The sequence below is a fragment of the Pogonomyrmex barbatus genome, unplaced genomic scaffold, assembly GCF_055798465.1.
Source record: "Pogonomyrmex barbatus isolate J1 unplaced genomic scaffold, ASM5579846v1 scaffold4, whole genome shotgun sequence".
NCBI lineage: Eukaryota > Metazoa > Arthropoda > Insecta > Hymenoptera > Formicidae > Pogonomyrmex > Pogonomyrmex barbatus.
The window spans coordinates 4,958,058-4,977,852 of record NW_028297138.1 but is presented as its reverse complement, the minus strand read 5'-3'; the positions used below and the strand labels follow the sequence as shown (position 1 = coordinate 4,977,852).

At 31.1% G+C, this 19,795-nt stretch overlaps 1 protein-coding gene across 3 annotated transcripts; it reads left to right on the top strand.

The window, feature by feature from the left end:
• The first annotated feature begins 4,662 nt into the window (after positions 1-4,662).
• LOC105426868 (uncharacterized) lies at positions 4,663-13,088 on the top strand. 3 transcript variants are annotated; one of them, XM_011638274.3, is made up of 10 exons: positions 4,665-5,380; positions 5,787-9,400; positions 9,479-9,891; positions 9,987-10,013; positions 10,154-10,294; positions 10,389-10,510; positions 10,583-10,707; positions 10,798-11,081; positions 11,153-11,335; positions 12,688-13,088. In XM_011638274.3, the coding sequence occupies exons 2-10, from the start codon at positions 6,022-6,024 to the stop codon at positions 12,958-12,960; spliced, it is 4,947 nt and encodes a 1,648-aa protein (XP_011636576.2). In that variant the 5' UTR covers positions 4,665-5,380; positions 5,787-6,021; the 3' UTR covers positions 12,961-13,088. The 3 variants fall into 3 exon arrangements, with proteins under 3 accessions (XP_088936951.1, XP_011636576.2, XP_088936950.1); XM_089080824.1 differs by lacking the exon at positions 9,987-10,013; XM_089080825.1 differs by lacking the exons at positions 11,153-11,335; positions 12,688-13,088 and having other exon boundaries at positions 4,663-5,380; positions 10,824-11,032.
• Positions 13,089-19,795: the final 6,707 nt, after the last annotated feature.

Here is a 19,795-nt window from a genome sequence, read left to right as displayed (position 1 = left end):
ATGTAATTTTAATAATTTTTATCTCCATCGAGTCATCTCTTATAGAGATATGTTCTTTGTTCTTCTTCCATGTCCTTTGTTACAGATGTGTTCGTATATAATTTTATTTAATCGTATGTTTCTCTTCTTAGCGTTTAAACCTCTTAATTAGTTGTGTGTGTGTGTGTGTGTGTGTGTGTGTGTGTATGTGTGAGCATATATTCGCAGGTACTTGAAGTTGACGAGTGAGTACGTTGCCCATTGGGCCAAGACCGGGGGAGGGTTCGTGATGTGTTGTTTCGTCAACGTTCCAGGACCCTCTCTAATATGGTCGTTAAGACTATAGAGGAGGTTTAGTGGATAGGCGAGGCTGGGTGGCATTTCGTCCAACGTGCCGCCCACTCGAATCCCACACTCCCCAACTATCGTCCGTTGGGGGTCTTGCGAAGATTTCTCCTCTCTAAATAAAAAAAAAAGGTACCGCTCGACTGCATTTACATCATTTCGGATAAACGTCCGCAAGTTTTAATTTTCTGCGGACGTTACAAAACTTCACGTCATTTCTCGCCTCGACGTCATAATTCAATATGGCTGCAGCGAAAAAGTCGAGTCTTATAGCATTTTCGATTTACTGACTCGACACGACCGAGTGAAGTCTCAAATTGAACTTATGATCTCACTTAACTCGACCGAGTCGAGTTAAGTGAGATCATAAGTTCAATTTGAGACTTCATATCTGTAAACATTATGACGGAAGATCTTGTATCTTTATATTTTCCAACCTTTATCAAAAATTGATTTTTACACTCTTTCAAGTTCTATTAAGTAAATAATGAGAATAAACAAGGTCTATAACAATGAATAGATTAAGTAAGAAATTAATATTTATTTATTGTAGTGATATAATTATCGTCAGATGTCAAAAAACACAGATATAAAATGTTAATATGTCGTGTGATACATAAATTAATCGTAATTGTAAAAGCATATTTTAAATAATGATCCTTACAGAAACAGCAAGACAAATATAAAGATAGTTCGAGATGAAAAATGGAAAAATAATTAGAACGGCCGAAGGAATTTTATGCAAATATTTGTATAACGATGGTAAATATTTTATTAAAAATATGAAATTAATGTTTAATAAAATATTTAAATAAAAATATAAACAAACATATAAACATATTTAAATATAAATATAAACGTATAACATATAAACATATATAAACATATATATAACATATTTAAATATAAATATTAACAGGCCTTAGGACGCAGCAAAGCGACAACGCGGCAACACGGTAGTCAATCACCGTCTTGTTTTCTGATATATAACTTCGTTACATATTAGAAAACAAGACGGTGATTGGCTACCGCGTTGCCGCTTTGCCGCGTCCTGTATGCAGCCGGGGCAGCTTAGGCCTGTTCTACAGTGCGTCGTGTATCGGTGTCGTGGGTCGTAAGAATGGGCTAATCGTAATCAAATAGTCTTCCCATATTCGACTGTGATTGGTAAATTCTTGTGCCTTGTGACTTGCGACACTGACATGTGACGTATTGTAGAACAAGCCTTAGGCTGGGTTAGACAATTCGGTTACGACAATTTCCCGAAAAATGGAGGGGATAATGTTGGTATCAACAAAATCCTCTAAATAAAATAATTTTAGTTTCTATGGATTAGCACTGTTCAAGTAGTAATCTGTTGGATTGTACATCCTTTTTGACATATGCGCGGGCATGTACATACGTAATAAATATTATATATCAGAATGTAAATATAAAATACATTATAGCATTTTATTGAAATAATATACTAATAATATACTATTATTTAAATAATATACTATTATTATATAACATTAATGTATGTAATATTTATCATTTGTATGTAATATTTTATTTTCATATATCATTTGTATGTATGTAATATTTATCATGTTTGTCACCTTATTCACTTTATATTCTCACTTATTATGTTTTCACTTATTGTCTTTATTTAATTTTATTTTAATAAAATGCTAATAATGTATTTTATATTATTTTAATTCAAGTGTTATTTCTATGATTTGTGTTGTAGAATTATAAACGTTTGGGATTCATTTCTTTCTTCTTGTTAGAAATCCGTTCGTCTCTAGAATATCGAGCAATCTAACTGATGCGTCATGCAAGGAATCGCGCGGCAAATGATGCAATAAAATGGAGTGTTTTGATTGGTCAATTTGTGACGCGACGGATGACTGGGAATTCAGTCTTAGGCTGACTTTTCATGCTGACGCTCGATGGGAGCGTCCCGTTTGACCACGATTGCGATTGCGATCACAGCCACTCACAACGGCCGGTGCCTAGAGGTTTTCCTCTGTTCAAACGTTATGAGTGGTTGGTGGTCAATTGCAACGTGGTAAAACGGGCCCACCTCGCTCGACGCTCATTTTTAGCGTCAAACTAGATTACAATCAAAATTAAACAGAATAGTGAAATCTGAATGGTTATTTTTGATTTCGCGTGATTTAGTTTGACGCTAAAAATGAGCGTCGAGCGTAAAAAGCATAAAAAGTCAGCCTTAGGCTGACGTCCCATGGCGCGAAATCTACAGCGGAACGGAATTAATGTGACCAATCACAATCATTTCGCTTTGTTTCTTGTACACTTGTGGACAATAAGGTTGCAACACTTTTTTTAAATAAGTTTAGGAACGCGAGATTAAGTTCAGGATGCGGATCACTGTTTTCGCTCATGTGCAATGAACGATTATAATTTTACTAAATTGCATATACACTATGTAACATGAATTTAATGACAAGTTTCCACGAGAAATTTATAATAAATAAGATTTGTCTCAAATTCATCAAATATAAGATCAGTAGATCACATTACAATAAATTTTTTAACCTATCTTTGATTTAATTCAATATATGACTAAAGATTAATTGTAGAATCATATTAGATCTGATAAAAGTTGCGAGAGAAATAACATTTAATTATATAATAAAATTAATAGATATAGTAATTATATAACACGATTACGTAAAGAAGAAATGAACTTAATCTTGCGATCCTAAACTTATTAGAAAAAAAAAAGTATTGCAACCTCATTATCCACGAGTATACATATTCTATTTTTTTTATGTTCCATGGAGCGGAATACATAGAAACGGACCACACGGAATAATATAAAATTAGACTTTTTATATGATTTATAATAGTTTTAATAATTGGAATAATATTTTAATGTAAATACAATAATATATACAATGAATCGATGAACAATAGAATTCGTTTATCAGTAAAATATTTTTAACGTAATTGTAAAACTATTTTGCAATTAAAACTTGGTTGAAACTTGATTCCGTTGCCGTCTTTTCTGCTCAATGGGACATTAGGATAAATGCATTCGCGGAATTGCAATGATAGACCGCATGTACCTACAATACATATAATCGTAAAAATATTTGTATTTTCGCGATAGAAAGTAGAATTTATTATATTTAATTATGGAAGTAGAGAATATTTTACATACAGTATTTATCAATTGTGGATTTTATATAGGAATAGTCCATATTCTGCATTTCAAAAACAGATTATTTGGAATTAAATGCATTATATTTATTATATATAATACTAAAAAAGAAAAATAAAATGAGACTTAAATGTCAATATTGGATACAACTTATTTTTTGTGAAGAAAGAAGAATAATGCAGAGAGGAAGCGATAATCTGGTTCGTAAAATGGAGTATGTAAATAAGGACAAATATTTTAATTATTTTCGAATACCTTTCTCGGAAAAGCTGTACGCTCATTGGATATCGCGCATCGCATGCGCGTCATCGCAATGCCCGTATCTATCCTTGTTTAACATTTGATGAACAATAAGGATAAACCGATTTCGAAAGTATTAAGAATGTCGAGCGTTATGTCAGTTGATAGATTTCTTAAAATGTCAATTTTAATGCTCATTGAATGCTGAGCGTACTTTTTTCAGATTTTTTGTTTTAGGCTAAAAGAAATCGCATGAGATAAATTCATTTAATTTAAAAGGTAGTGGATCTAAACTAAACATTTATTTGCACCTTAATAGAGGAATGAAAGTGGGTATTAAAAACAGAAATAAATATTAAATTTGATGAATAAATGGAAATAAAAATTAGGAATAAAGATTAAACATATTTCTGTTCCTATTCTTGTTCCTCCTACTATGCGCTAATTTGCCTGACAATCACGAAAATTATCCCACGTCTTTAATAATACTTTGTCAGTGATTTAGTTCAAATCTATCAAATTAATTAATTAATTAATCTACAGTCTGATTCGGGCTTTAAAATACGGCTAATACAACCTAATTGATTTATGAGATCTCATGAGATGTATGTAGTTTAAGATAATTTTAAATAAAATCCTATGAATACTAATCTTTGTGAATTATTTTTGAATTAATTAATAAATAAATTGTATAAGTTGTATACATACAATTGTATAATTATATAAGTTGAATACATTGCATAAATTGTATAAAATTGAATAAATTGTATAAATCGAATAAATCACAAGAAAAATCTGAACAAGAAATCGAGTTTATTTATTTATTTGAAAATCCCGCTTGTGGCAGGCAATGTTCGCGAAACAAACAAAAGATGGCACGATCTATCGTTAATCGGGATCAAAATGGCGAGTAATAATCACTTGGTTAACAGTGTGGGATAACATTACATACGAGCATGGATGTCGATGCTTGTCGTTGCAACCTCGTCTCTCTAAACATTAAATGATCTCGCGCGGATAAAAGCGCCAAATTGCCGTCGTATTTATGACGTGCGCTAAGCAGTGCTCGTAATGCGCACTTTTCATTATGATTGTATACGCTCGGATCATGTGAGCACGATTCACCATCCGGTGGTGCTGCTGCCGCCACCGCCACCGCCGCCACTTCCACCGTTGCTGGTGCCGCCCGTATATCGCGTGTACGTTCATCGTGCAAAAACTTTCGTTCGTGTATTTATATTGTATTATTTATCGAAACATCCGCATTCGGTAACCCGGCGAGCATTATATTGTCTCGCAAGAATTCTGCCGTATGGTCGCGCATTCTCAAGAGAGTAGCGTCCTTGTCATCACAGTCGTGCAGTCGAGTATGCGACGGTCGTTTCCCGCCGTCCCGTCATCGCCGTCGCTGTTACTATCATCGATTGTGCAGTGTTCGCGTCAATTGTTATCATCGATCATAGCTGAATGTCACGATTCGCCGAGAGACGCTTCATCAACGAATAATCTTGGATCTTACAGATATCCACAATTATCCATCGTCATTTATTCGAACGTTCAATCTTGTGATACTTCAGAAACACGCGATCAATCGTTACAACACATATTTTTTCATTGTGTTTTGTTTCAGATGTTACATAAAACGTAAGTCAGCAATGAGTTTTTTCTTCTATTTATTATTTAAGAGTAATTTTTTTATCAATATAAAACTGTAACAGTTTTATCCTTATTGCAATTGTGAAAATTTGATTACTCTCTAGTCTTTTCATGCTAATTGACAGAATTAATAAAAATGAAAGGGACTGTCATAGCAGTCATAATATTATCAGTGTAATATTTCTTTTTTTTAATTTTTTTTTTGATTAATCTTTAAATGATCTTATTGTTCACACTATATTAAATATCTTAAAGTAGCAACATTTGTAAAATTTTTAATTGATTAAAATATGAAAAATATAATTTGAAAAAAATTATAATCTTGCTTTTGATAAACATTATTTATCTATTTATTAGAAACAATAGTAAACATACAATTTTATTTTTTTTTCAGAGAAAATAGGAAGCTTTTGCCATGCTGCTAATGATGTTAGAGTGAATTTTTTGTCTCTACATTTACTTGAAATGTTTTTTAGTAAAAGTTACTATAAAAAGTGAAAACAATCCTAAAGAAATTGTAATAAAAAATGTTATGAGAGAAATTATCTTTGAATGTATTCTGATATTATCAACCAGAAGAATTTGCTAAATATTTACCAAGCAAGGCACTACAGTGCTAAGCTTGGGTAATGGATCCTGTTGGTCCGTGGTATACGTCATATAATCGCCTTACTGCGGGCAGTTCTACAGGAACATTTCAAACAACACCAACTACAACTAGTGATTTTGTATCTCATCATTTAGCAACAGCCGTCACACAAACGATACCATCAGCAACAACATCTCAATTACTTCTGCAAGCGGCTCATACAACAGCAACTCTGGCAGGTCAACCATCTCCTTTTAACCCAGGGGGGTTTTTATCTCCACCCCCTGTAGGTTATGAAGTTTTTTCACCTTTGTTTCATCATCCTAACACTAAGCAGGCACATTATGTTACTCAGCATAGGCAAGTTCTTGCTCAAGCACAAACAATATCAGTGACAAAACAAAACACGACTGAATCTGATATCTTAAGGGAGAATTATAGCTCGGCTCATCAAACTATGTTTTTTGAACAGCAAGGAACATCAACATCACCTACATCAACATTGGCCTGGACACCTCAGAACAATACACAACTTCCTAGCCCGTTTGGTATCTTACCACATGAAAGTGGTGTTTCTTCATCCCCTGGTCCGTCTTCTACAAAATCTAGTACTGGTTATGAAAATACATTCAATGCTCATTTCAGTACAACACAAAGTATAAATAACATTAATGCATCTCACATAACTAGTCCATCTGCATGTAATGCAGATTTTAAAACATCTACTTGTTCATCTGACACAAAAAAATCAGTTAATGTGAGACCTCAATCGCCTATTATTAGTGTAAAATCCACTATTTCTACATCACAAGTCAGCAACAGTCAAACGTTCTTTCATCAAGTTCCAACATTTAGTCCTGACACTTTGACTGATAGTTATCCAGGTACTGGAAATCAATCTGCTACCGAAAATGAAAAAGTGCAATCGTTACAACATCAACAATCGTGTATTGTATCGACACCAAGCAATTCCTCTGGCAAAGAATACAGAATATCGCAACCATCCTTAAGATCAACTACATCAACAACAATTTTTCTCAGTGCTCCTGTGCGGTTAGGTTCCACACAAGTAATTCAGGATAAGCAGGGAACGCGCAACGGCAATTTTACATCACCTAATAAAGCAGCGGCCACAACTCAACAGATTCAAACCAAAGCGCAGACCAAAATCTATTCAGATTTGGGAGGCACAATTGAACATAGGCGAAACGAGCAACAGGGACATGATAACCAATCATCTCCAATTAGCTTCTCTATTATGGAAAGTCGCAACTTAAATTATGCTACAAATAATACTACTAATTGCAACAACACTAATGGTAAACTCACAAGCAATCAGAGGACATCATCTAACAGCAATCTACAATCGCATTCTCAGCAGCAGCAGCAACAAACATTTCATGTTTTGAATCAACAACAGCAACAACAGAGCGCATCTTATAGACATTATTTGACGGGATCGACGAGTGATACAGAATATCATCACCCAGGCAGATCCAAATCCGCAACATCGACGGATTCTGCTTACTCGTCCAATACTTCAACGCAAAATGGACCCGACTGCAGTGTTGTTGTTCCACGTCGACCGAGTCCTTTACAGACTCATTCGCAGGCTAGTCCTCTGGGTCATGTACCAAGTCCGGCGTATCCTATGTACAATAGCCCGATGGCAACCATATCATCACCATCACCATTGCAACAACACGAAAACAATGGCAATCAGTGTACTAATAATGCATCGTATAAAAGTGGAGTCACTCAACAAGTCACCCCATCATCACCTTTGGATGTTACTGTTCCTAGACCAGCATCACAGGGACAGGTAGCCTATTCGTCAGTAATCACACGAGCACTAGGCACTACAGAAAATAACAAGGCAGCTTACAATGTGGAGAATAAAACATATGACAGGCAGCAACAAGACTTTTCGCAAACACAAAAACAAATTTGTTGGGAAAATGATAATCGACAAACGACGAACGGCAATAGAAAGTTTTCAGTCTATACTGGTGCAAACACAGCAGCTAACGATATAAATACACAAAATTTGCCGGTTCAACAAGTACAAAGACTAATAAATGTATCTGATAGACAGCAACCATATTTTGAGGCTAATCAAGTAGCGCTTCAAGATTTGAGCAGCTGTAGGGGAGATCCAATGAGTATTGTAAAGAACTTACAAACGTTGCAACAAAGTCCTTGCTTGCAACAACATACCACTATTGCTACCTCAGTTGGTGCAGCGGAACAACAAAAACAAGTTGAAGAACGGCGAAAAGTCGATAGTGCCAATAAAAAGAGGAAAAGTTTGGAAAAGAATGGACATAGTACTCCATTATCTAACGAGCTTGCGAGCGGCGCGACAATGACAGAATATCTTAGCAGGATTCCTCCGCCTGCACATCACAATGCAGCGAATCAACAACAGCAAAACGGTTATTTCGAATTCGAACGATGGAATTTACCGCCACCAAGTGCCAAAATGTTTCCCACCGCCTCCAGCGCCTTTGGTGCTCAGTCGTCATTGCATCATTCAAGTAATTTTGTAGGTTCTTCAGCTCATCAACATCAATCGCTAATGGTATCGCATCATCATGCACCACCACCTATCCCATATTTTCCGGCTTTTCATATTCCTGCAGGTCACCATTCGCATCATTCTCACGAGTTTCAATCTTCGGTTGAGATAACGCCAGTAGGATTCGGTGAAAATACAAACCAAAATGTCAATTACAATCAAGAGATCAGAGATGATCAGCCTAAAGTAATCGTTCCTAACATTGAAGAAGAACTAGGTTTCCTTCAACAAGATCAGCAATTGATGCAAAGTATGAATCAAATGAATAAAGATTTCAAACGACCCAACAGGGATCCTAATACAGGATTTATGACGAGCTATTTAAAGTTTTTACAAGGTGAAAGGGACCCTTCTCCACCATCCGCTATACGAGGTGGTAGGAAAATAACGTGGAGTAGATCAAAACCATATATACCTGTTGAGACGAGCAAACTCATGGAAGCTTCAATTAATGGTGAAAGTGTTAAATTTCAAGAAAAATCTATGTCGATGAAAGAGATACCGATTAAAGAGACACCAACAATAGATTATGCTAATGATCCTAGGTATTTTCCGCTGCCAAAAGAAAGGAAAAAAGTAAATTTTGATTCGAGCGATGACGGATTTACTAGCGACGATGATTTTCTATTTCCTCCTAAGAAAACAGAAAAAAAAACACAAAATATAAATAATACAAATAATATTGAAACTGTTACTGTAAAACCAGAAGGGAAAGGTAGGAAAGGTCGGCCTATTAAACCTGGTGGGCCTACAGATAGAAAGAGAAGAGCTGCAGCAGCAGCAGCAGCAGCAATTGTTAGTACAGGAGTAGAAAAAAAATCTTTGAAAAAAATGGAAGAAGGTAATACAAACATACTTAATATGTATATTTCTTTATAAATTAATATTTTATTTTTTTGAAAAACATTATTTTGCACAGTGGATCCTTTACTTCTTCCTCCCAGACGAGAGACATCAAGAAGGAAGGCAAAAGAGAAAACATCAGTAAAACAATTTTTGGATCGGCAACAGGGTATAGATTATTTCGATAATGATGAGGAACAAGCCGATTCTGATTCCGATCCAGCATGGACACCTGCTGTAAAATTGGTCGGAGATGAAGAAGATAAAAGAAAAAAACGTACAAGACCTGTTATCACCAAAAAGATTAGAAAAATGTTAGAAGAAGATGGTTATTCTTCTGGAGAAGCTATTATTTCTAAAAAATCAACGAGAAAGAGACATGAGATCTCTTCAAAAAATTCTAATAGTTCTAGCAAACTTTTTTGTAGGATTGATGAAAAATTAGTAGCGGCAGCAAGTGACGAAGATATTGATATCTCGCCATTTAAGGTATCTATCATATCTTGTAACGATCTTTTTGATATTGTGTTAACCATGTCTTGTGTAAATAACAAAATTAATATTTTATTACATTTTGCATGCAGCATTCAATAAGCAACTTAGAAGATGCGGTAATTATTTAAATTAAAATTCGTTAAATAAGAAAATACTATGTATAAATTTATATATAAACGGCTTATGATAATATTTTTATTTAAAATATTACAGTATATGCAGTATATTAAAAATAATATCTTTTTTCACTTTACAGTCTGGCGAATTTGTTGTAATTAAAACAGATTTAGATGAAGAAGAAGATCCTCCTCTTTGGAGGATAGACGGCAAAACATTGCTTCAGAAATATCAGCCATTCAAATCCAATGGAAAAACTTTATACAGAAACATACCTACGGTAAGATTTAATTAAATTTTTTTATGATACTTTTGATTATTTTAGAAATAACCAAACTTTCACTATTTTAATTATAATATTTATTCTTTTATAGTATTCTGCATGGGTTTCACAAAATCGTCATATATATCAACAAGTGCCGGTGAAATTCTGGCAGCAAGGCAAGACAGAAACAATTGTAGAATTTTTGAGAGATGAGATGATCGTTGATGATAGGTAAATATTTGTACAAAAATATGTTTCAACACTTTACAAATTTTATAAATTCTTATTTCTATCTGATTATAGTGAGAATATTGATAAATTTATGAAAGATACTGAAAAATATCAAGATAATTTTGAAGTATACATACAGACATTAATTTCACAAGCTTTAGATTCTAATTTTCTTACTGAAATATTTCAGGAACAAGGTAAAGTAAAATTAAACTTTTTTTATTGCTATCTGCTAAATATACATTACATTACAAGATAATAATTATATATTTCTTATTATTGCTTAGATGATTATTTTCTATCAAATGTTAAGATTGTCGATGAAGTAACTGAAGAAAGAAAACGTCGTCTTTTGTTCACAACTAAATGGAAAGCAAGTGTTGTGACAGCAATGTCAACATGGCCATGTGTCAATGTGCTTAAAGATCTGCCGTCATCAGAATATAAAGGGAAATTATGTGCTGGTTGTCAACAGACTAAAATCTATGCCAGAGTTTTACTTTATGGACAACCTTATAATGGTACTACATTAGAAGGTTCACCACCTGATCCAAGAACACCTCACGAAAAAGTACGATATAAATGGAATGTGATATAACAAAATTTTTATTGGCCTTTATTTATTTTTATTCTCTTCTCTAGGATTTTTTATTGTGCCGTATTTGTCAAAAGAAGGTAGCTTTATATAATAAAGTTGCTCATCAGAAGTATCTGATGTTTTTGGAATGTGCGAGAAGAGTAGCAGATAAAAAAGTAGCAGATCCACATAAAGACACTACAATAATATTAAATGAGTTATTGGCAGATGAAGCATGGTTGAATCAAGTAAGTTAATTTTTATTATATTAAGGATTGTAATTTTATTGTATTAATTTTATTATATTAAGGAAATATTTTCATTTGGGTATATAAATTTCAAGTATTTTTTAGGAATAAATCTCTGAAAAATAAGAAAAATTAAAGGGTTTTATATGTAATTTTTATATGTATTTATGTTTTAAAAACAGAAATAATTTTAAAATCTGCAAATCTTCATAATTAGTAGAGTTATAAATTCTTGCACATAATGTATCCAATAAATTTTCTTAGTGTTGTTAATATCTTTGCTTTTTTATTTATAAAATAAATGAATGTTTTTTTTATTCAGTTATAAATATAGTTATAATCTGTAGCAAAATCAGTCTAATTAAAGAATATTTTACAAAAATGTCATTTTAAAATTTGATATGCGATTTTTTTACCCTTAATTTTTACATACTGTAAATGTATGTATATATATTTTTTTAAATAGAAATTTAATTTAAAAAGTAGGAATAGTGATATATTTTCTGTGTATGTAAAATGTCATTGAAATCGATTTGGTTCTTGAAATTTTAGTGACGCCAGTTAAAAAATATAATTATGAGATATATCATTTAGATATAGTTTTTATATTGATAATAATATATTTACAAATACATCTGGCTATTTATTTCTGATCCAAAAAAGTTCTTCCACTGATCCAAAAAAAATAGCTGAAAAATAGCTGTCTAAGCAATTTTTATTTTCTTAGATCTCCTATTTCAGACGCCCTTTTTGGATTTGTTAATGTGGTTCTGTATTCTATTTCCATAATTTCCATAAATACTTTTATCTGATTCTAATATAATTCCTATTAATCCCATCATTTTTAAAATTGTCGAAAATTCAAAAATACAAATATGTATACATGGCATTATTGATAATATTTTTTTCATAGTTTTCATATTTTTTTTATAGAAGATATTTTGGTACAAAAAATAATATTTAGACTTTTATTATTATTTCATGTATAAGTTCCAATACTGCGTTCTAATAAAAAACATTGGATATTAAATTTAGTATAAATAGACTTGAGTTTAATGTAAATATATAAGAGATGAAAATAGATATACTTACTTAGCATGTTGACTGTTATAATTCGAGGAATTTTTCGTATTCATTAAACCTCTTGAATATCTAGTATAGAGTATACATATTCCAAAAATACAAAGAAATCAATCAGTTTTTTATCTTCTAGATGAGAATTTCTTTAAATAATAATTTCTTTAAATAAAAATTGTTTAATTGTTTTATTATTATCGTAAATATTATAAATCTTAATATTATTTTAAAAATAAATATTTATGTTATTAAATAAAAATAAACTCCTTTTTTAGCTTTTTAAAGAAGTGAGGAGCATTTGGGCTGAAATTGATAGCATGGAACAGCAAACAAAGACTAACAAAACAAAAATTAAATCAAAAACAGCACTATCGTCATCAGTGAAGCAATATCATAAAGCAGAGGCAACAATAGCGAATGCTCCTATTGTACTTACATCTAAAGGAACTGCTGATATTATTTCTGATTCACAGGTGCCTATACAGAGTAGCGAAAACAATTCCCAAACAATATCTAGTAATATGCAAATGAGCAGTGAATTATCTTAGTGATATTATGACAATTATTTACATTTAATGCAAAATATATCATTTAACAGTTCAGTGATATTCTTAATCACGCAAGTGGTATGACCTTTGTTGCACTAATATAAATATTAAACGGACATTTTATTAATTATGAAGAATTTTATTTGTATAAATACACATAAATACACATAAGATTTATATATAGATATATATGAGATTGAATGAAAAATAATTGAGAGATTGTAGTTGTAATAATAGATATGACCACGTAAGTATGCATATGTGCGTGCGTGTGAAATAAATAAAAGGAAATTTTTATATATATATATATATACACGGCGCGCGCGCATACACACACACACACACACACACACACACACACACACACACACAATATATTTGGTACAGAAGTTAGCTTTACTCCAGACTTTGCCATTTTAATAGCATAATGATAGCATAATAATAATGATACAGAAACTGATATTCATGTGAATATAGACAAATATAGAATATAGTCTAATCGTGATAATCTTATATAAGTTTCAATATAAATGACGAGATCTGAAGCATGTTGAAATATTAGCGATATAGTGTATTAAACGTCAATTTTCTGTATCATATAATTGCATTACAAAATTACAATCCATGTGTACTATATAAAGCACTATATTATTTTTCCGAATATTTTACATAATTATACAAGTATATTCTTTTTACACAATAAATTTACAATATAATTTACAATAATATTTACAATAATTATATATTTGTTTATAATTTAATATACTAGATTTATAATCATTTAATCTAAATTTTGATTTGTACATATAAATACACACAAAAATAAAGTATAGTAAGTGCTCTGTCATAATTAAATTTATACTTATATCGTTTCAAAATAACTTTATAATAAATATAATTCTGAAAGATTTTTTTATGAATTTTGCAAAATTTAATATACAAGTACAAGTTAATAATTGTGCACTCTATTTCTAAGATTTATTTAAAAAATAACAAAAAGGATTTATTAAGGCACTTCATTTTTCCCTTTGTTTGTAAACATATGTGCAGCAAATTTATATTATTAAAAAAACGCTTCGATTATGTTTTCAATTAATAATCAATGACATTTTAAAACATTTCTGAAGGGTACTTCGAAACTGATTATCTGAGAGTGAAATTAAAATTAAAATGAAAAACATTTTTTATCTTTTATAATTTTTATCTTTTTATAATTTATTGAATCGTATTATTTAATAGAATTAGAATTACAGAGATTGTTTAAATATCAAATTCCAACTTCTAAAGTATTTCAAAAGTTTAATAGATATAGATCTATAGATATCCAAAGTATGAGAAAAGTAATACACGCATGGCTGAGAAATTAATCAAAAATTTTTTTTGGATCTTTGAACGGATCATACATTTGTAAATGATACTTATTATGATATATGTATAAAATATGTATAATTTTTGTAAATCAACTTATATTTGAATGCAAATCAAATGCATTGAAAGCAAGAGGACTATATTGAAAAAATGTGCTTGTAAATTTGTTATCTTTTTAATAAATTTTAGAAGCAGAATACGGAAAACAATCATTCTATCAAACATTATCTTTTTATTTGTAAAAACATTTACTTTTTACATTAAAATATTTTCATTATGTCATATAATGTCAAATTCAGTATGTATTTCTTCCAGTACAACATAGTAAAATATATATGCAAAATCTTACGTGTAAGCCAATTTATGTATAAATAAACTGAATATTTTATATTGCAAATTGCATTAAAAAAAGTATGTGATCGTTTCTACATTTGTTTTACGTTTTTATTATTTCATATTTCAATCATTATTACGAATTAAATTTTTTCAATAATATCTGTTGAACATTTGAAACAATATAATATGCTTTATTAATTTTATTTTTAGAATCGGAATTAGTTTAAAATATGCAAGAAATCCAAAAAATACATAATATAATACGGAGAAAAATTATTAAAAGTCAAAATATATTAATTTTTTTTAATATATTTTGACTATTAATTATATATTGATTTGCAATAAAGAATAAAGAAAATGCTAAACTTTAAAAACTATTTTTATGAAATATTTAATATTCACAGAATAAATTTTGAAAAATGAAATTGTATTTTAGTTGAAAAGAGCAAAATATTATATTTAAAATATATTAATGTTGATTCTTTAGATATTTTCAAATACGCTATAAATATCTTAAATTTGCGCGATAAGAATTTTATTGTATTCTATTGTCTTTCTATACATTACTCTTTAGTGATATAGATTTGCTATAAATTCAATTATTATTATTATATCGTCATTTTTATTGATATCATTGTTTAATTTACTTAAGTTTCTAATTTGTTTCCAAATTTAAAAGAACGAATATTTCTTAACAAAGTTATATACATGTGTAGAATGTATTTTTCGATGATCAAATTATATTTATAAATTGTAAAGATAATTGAATGAGTGAGAATAATTGACTACTTTATATCAGCGAATTACAAGATAAGAATTATAGGCGTATATACATATGCCTATATACGTGTATACATACGCGTGCACACGCTTATAACTCTTGTCTTTCAATTAAACATCACGCGCACGCGTGCGACATACACACATATGCTTCATAGCATTTATATTTATACATATACTAGACCGCTAATTTGCCTCAAATGTATGGCTCCGAAGCACAAAACTCATGCGCATGCGTGTCCTCCTTACTTCATACGCATGCGCATGAAAATCTCATATATGCTATATATACCGACACATGAATTTTATATATATTTAATAACAAATATGTAACGTTTTTTTATTCTTTTCGATAATTGTTATAGCTTTTATTCATTTCTTGAAGAAAAAAGTTTCTTAAAAAGTTATTACCTTTTATAAATATATATATATATATATATATATATATATATATATATATATATATAATTACAAAGTATTTAGTCGATGCGAAATAGATATATATATATATATATATATAAAATCAGATTTAGGTAAAGAAATTTATTTAATGCATAATGAAAAAAATTTTTAAAGCAGAATTGAAGAATAGAGATATTTAAGATCTTTAATAAAAATGTCTATGCTTGTAGTGCATCAGCCATATTACATTCGTATGATCACGTGACCACGTGACATGTAACATCATTTGTTCCTTACGTCACCTTAGTATCGGTCCACAATAGGTGATTTAAACTTTAAGACGTAAGAAATTATAATCTACCAATTATAATCGAATATGAAAAAATAATCGACTATGATTGGTCAATTTCTTACGGCTTAAAGATTAAATACTTATTGTGGACCGACACTTATGTAATACGTAAGTTTTGAGGTCAACTTTCAAGTTCAATAAATAGAGGAGTTAGCGGTCTAGTGTATAGTATAAATGGATGCATCCAAAAGCATAACCGCGCAGTGAGTTTTCGATATAATTGGTCCTTGCCTTTAGATCTTCGTTAAATCTAAGTATAGAAACCAATCATAGTGAAGAATCACTGAACTGCTCACTGCGCGGTTGTGCTTCTGGATGCACCCAATGTCTATGGTTGCATTCCGATATTCACTGTAAGTACTGGCAGCACTGCGAATGCTGTTCCGGGGTGCGTTCCTTTATTCACTCCGAGTACTATCAGTATTACGAATAGCGTCCCGATATAGAGAGCAGTGCACTATGAAAGTACTGCCACAGTATATACAGTATATACAGTAGCGTAACTCTCCCAATTTTAACGTGTACAAAATTGAACTGCACATGTGCGAGCTAAGTAAGTAACCAATCACGTAACTAATTTTCTGTCACATTTCTTCTCGGGTTTTTCTATAGCGTTCTCTGTCTTTTAAATGTTTGACAAACTGGCGGGAACAAACATTTGACATATAGGATGCAGTCATAGACCTTATAGATATGGACTGGTTATAGTTTCTGCATAACAAACAGTGTCCGCGGGAGGTTAGACAGAGAGACATATTTTTTGGTACTTCTTTCTCTTAAGATGGTCGGAAATATTGTGCATGAGTTCGAAGCATATGACGGATTAATATAATAATATAATCGAAAACAATATATGTTGTAGTAAAGAATAAAAGACTTCATAGTCGAACATATAAAATGCAATAAAATAAAAAATATATAAAAAAAGTGAAAAAACATATCAGGATAAAACTTTCAGATTAATTTGTGGAAAGAGTTTTAAAATAAACGATATGTAATTCTATATCAAAGTTTTTATTTTTACCGTAATGTAAAATAATAAAAAAATAGAGTAAAATAAAAATTACAATATTTAATGAATCATGCATGGTATACTTGCTGCATATTTAAATTTTGGTTTTAATGTCGTTTCCAATTTTGTTTTATTTTATATACATGACACACAATACACTTGTTTTTTAAATAATAAAAAAATCTAAAAGAATAATTTTTCTTTTAAAAATGCGAGTTCTCAGAAAAATATGATAGATATTTAATAATTATTTAATAATTTAATAATTATTTTAAACAATAATTGTTAACAAAAAATGTTTTGAGATTAATAATAAATAGTTTTTTATAAATAGGCGATCGTGTTGTTTATATTTATATGAAAAAATATAAAAGAATAATTTTTCTTTTAAAAATGCGAGTTCTCAGAAAAATATGATAGATATTTAATAATTATTTAATAATTTAATAATTATTTTAAACAATAATTGTTAACAAAAAATGTTTTGAGATTAATAATAAATAGTTTTTTATAAATAGGCGATCGTGTTGTTTATATGAAATATTTATATGAAATATTTATATGAAAAAATATAAAAGAATAATTTTTCTTTTAAAAATGCGAGTTCTCAGAAAAATATGATAGATATTTAATAATTATTTAATAATTTAATAATTATTTTAAACAATAATATGTTAACAAAAAATTATTTTGAGACTAATAATAAATAGTTTTTTATAAATAGGCGATCGTGTTGTTTATATTTATTTCACTTAAGCTTCTTATTCTTTCTTTTTCCATCGTTCACAAATATATCTATCCTGCTTTAAATATTGAAAATTCTAAGCAACGCGAACCTAATATTCGAACCATTATTTTTTTTTAGAAATATGATGTAATATTCCGCAAATACGATTAATGTACAAATAACCTCAAACATTCCTTTAACTTGCATACGAATATACACCAATGCATTAAGAATGCATTAATGTATAGTATATGTCAAGCATGCGCAAAACGATTTCCGAACACTTTTAAAAAAAAGAGACTTTCTTTCTCCAACCTCCCATGGACATAATCATATCTGTATTATCAGTCCATATATATAAGATCTATGAGTGCAGTCCACTTGGTGCTACAAATGCTTCGAAGCATTTTTTGGTCAATTCATAAAATTTTTTGTTCTGATTGGTTAATCAAACGTTTCGAAACTTTTGTAGCGCTAAGTAAACTGTAGCCATAGAAATGAAATCGTAAAGAGTTTATTCTGTTAAGGCGTGTTAAAGAAAATAAATAAAAGTGTTCAGTATTGAGTGAATATTGAATATTGATTAATGAATAGTTTAGTGTTCAGTGATTAATAGAAGGAAATAAAATGAACTAAAAACAAAGAGTTATTTTCTCTTTGAAGAATAGTTAATTTGTATAAATATTTATATAGATTTTTTATTATAAATTTAGAATATTGAAAATTTAAAAAAACATTATTTTCTTTGAAAATTATTATTTGTTCTTATTCTAAAAATAAATGAACATTATATTTAACATAATTGTAATTGCATATATGTATAAGTATATTTATAATACTTTTAAAATAAATTGTTCTTTCTCTATATAAAAATATTTTTTACTATTGTATACTTACATTTCTATTTATTCGTTAAATTTTGTATTATTTCTAAATTTTATAAATGTAATTGTATTTTTTTAAATTTTATAAATTTAAGAAATATATATTTATATTTATCTTTTTAAATTTATTAACGTTTATTTTATATATTATTTTTTTATGTTAAATTTTTTTTCATATTGTAACGGAGCGCATCCTTCCGCTCCGTTCCTCCTCCGGATTTCCCCCGACCGACCATCCGTCGGGGACCGCCGAACATCAGGCGGAGTGCGGCAGTGGCCGCAAAGAGGCAGCAATGCCTCCTTTTTTAAAGACTTATACACGCGAACTCCGAAAGCGTCGGAGAATACCGCGAAAACACGTATGTTTTCGTGGTATTTCCCCGCACCGCGCCAAGCGTCGCGTCAACAAGCGCGAACGCCCCCCCGCGCCGCGCCACGCACCGTACCACCGAGCGCGAAAGCGTCCCGCACCGCACCGACGCCGCGCCACGCAACCGAGCGAGCGTCCCGCACCGCGCCACGACCGCGTCCACAAGCGCGCAACCACCCCGCACCGCGCCGCTACCTTCCCTACGAATTCCTTCCCTACCCAAAAAAACCAATCATCCCCCCGATCCTTTTTTTTCCGCTCCTGGGGAGAGGGATGCCAACCCCGAGATCGACCGAAAATACCGAGGTCGATCTCGGATATAAAAAGGCATCGCTCTCCACAGAAAATCACTCACTCACGCTCCGTTTACTCCTGTTCCTAGATCGTCTCCGAGAGCTCGCCTCGAGGAAACGATCTTCCGAAACCGGCAGCAAGCCTGAGATTGTTGGGGCTCTCCCCAACGCGCCAAGTTCGCTTGGCCTGGCCGAAAGCCGTCTCCGTAGCTCGCACGGCAAGCCGAGAGTTGCTGGGGTCTCCCCAGCGCGTCGAGTTCGCTCGACCCGACTCTGCCGTTCCGAGATTTCACCGCCGAGTACCGGGGTTC

What these genes read in the sequence shown, in the direction of transcription:
- LOC105426868 (XM_011638274.3), top strand. Translation starts at nt 6,022, where the DNA reads ATGGATCCTGTTGGTCCGTGGTATACGTCATATAATCGCCTTACTGCG. An exon ending in GAGATGATCGTTGATGATAG is followed by an intron (nt 10,511 to 10,582) that starts GTAAATATTTGT and finishes ATCTGATTATAG; the next exon opens with TGAGAATATTGATAAATTTA. An exon ending in ATGAAGCATGGTTGAATCAA is followed by an intron (nt 11,336 to 12,687) that starts GTAAGTTAATTT and finishes CTCCTTTTTTAG; the next exon opens with CTTTTTAAAGAAGTGAGGAG.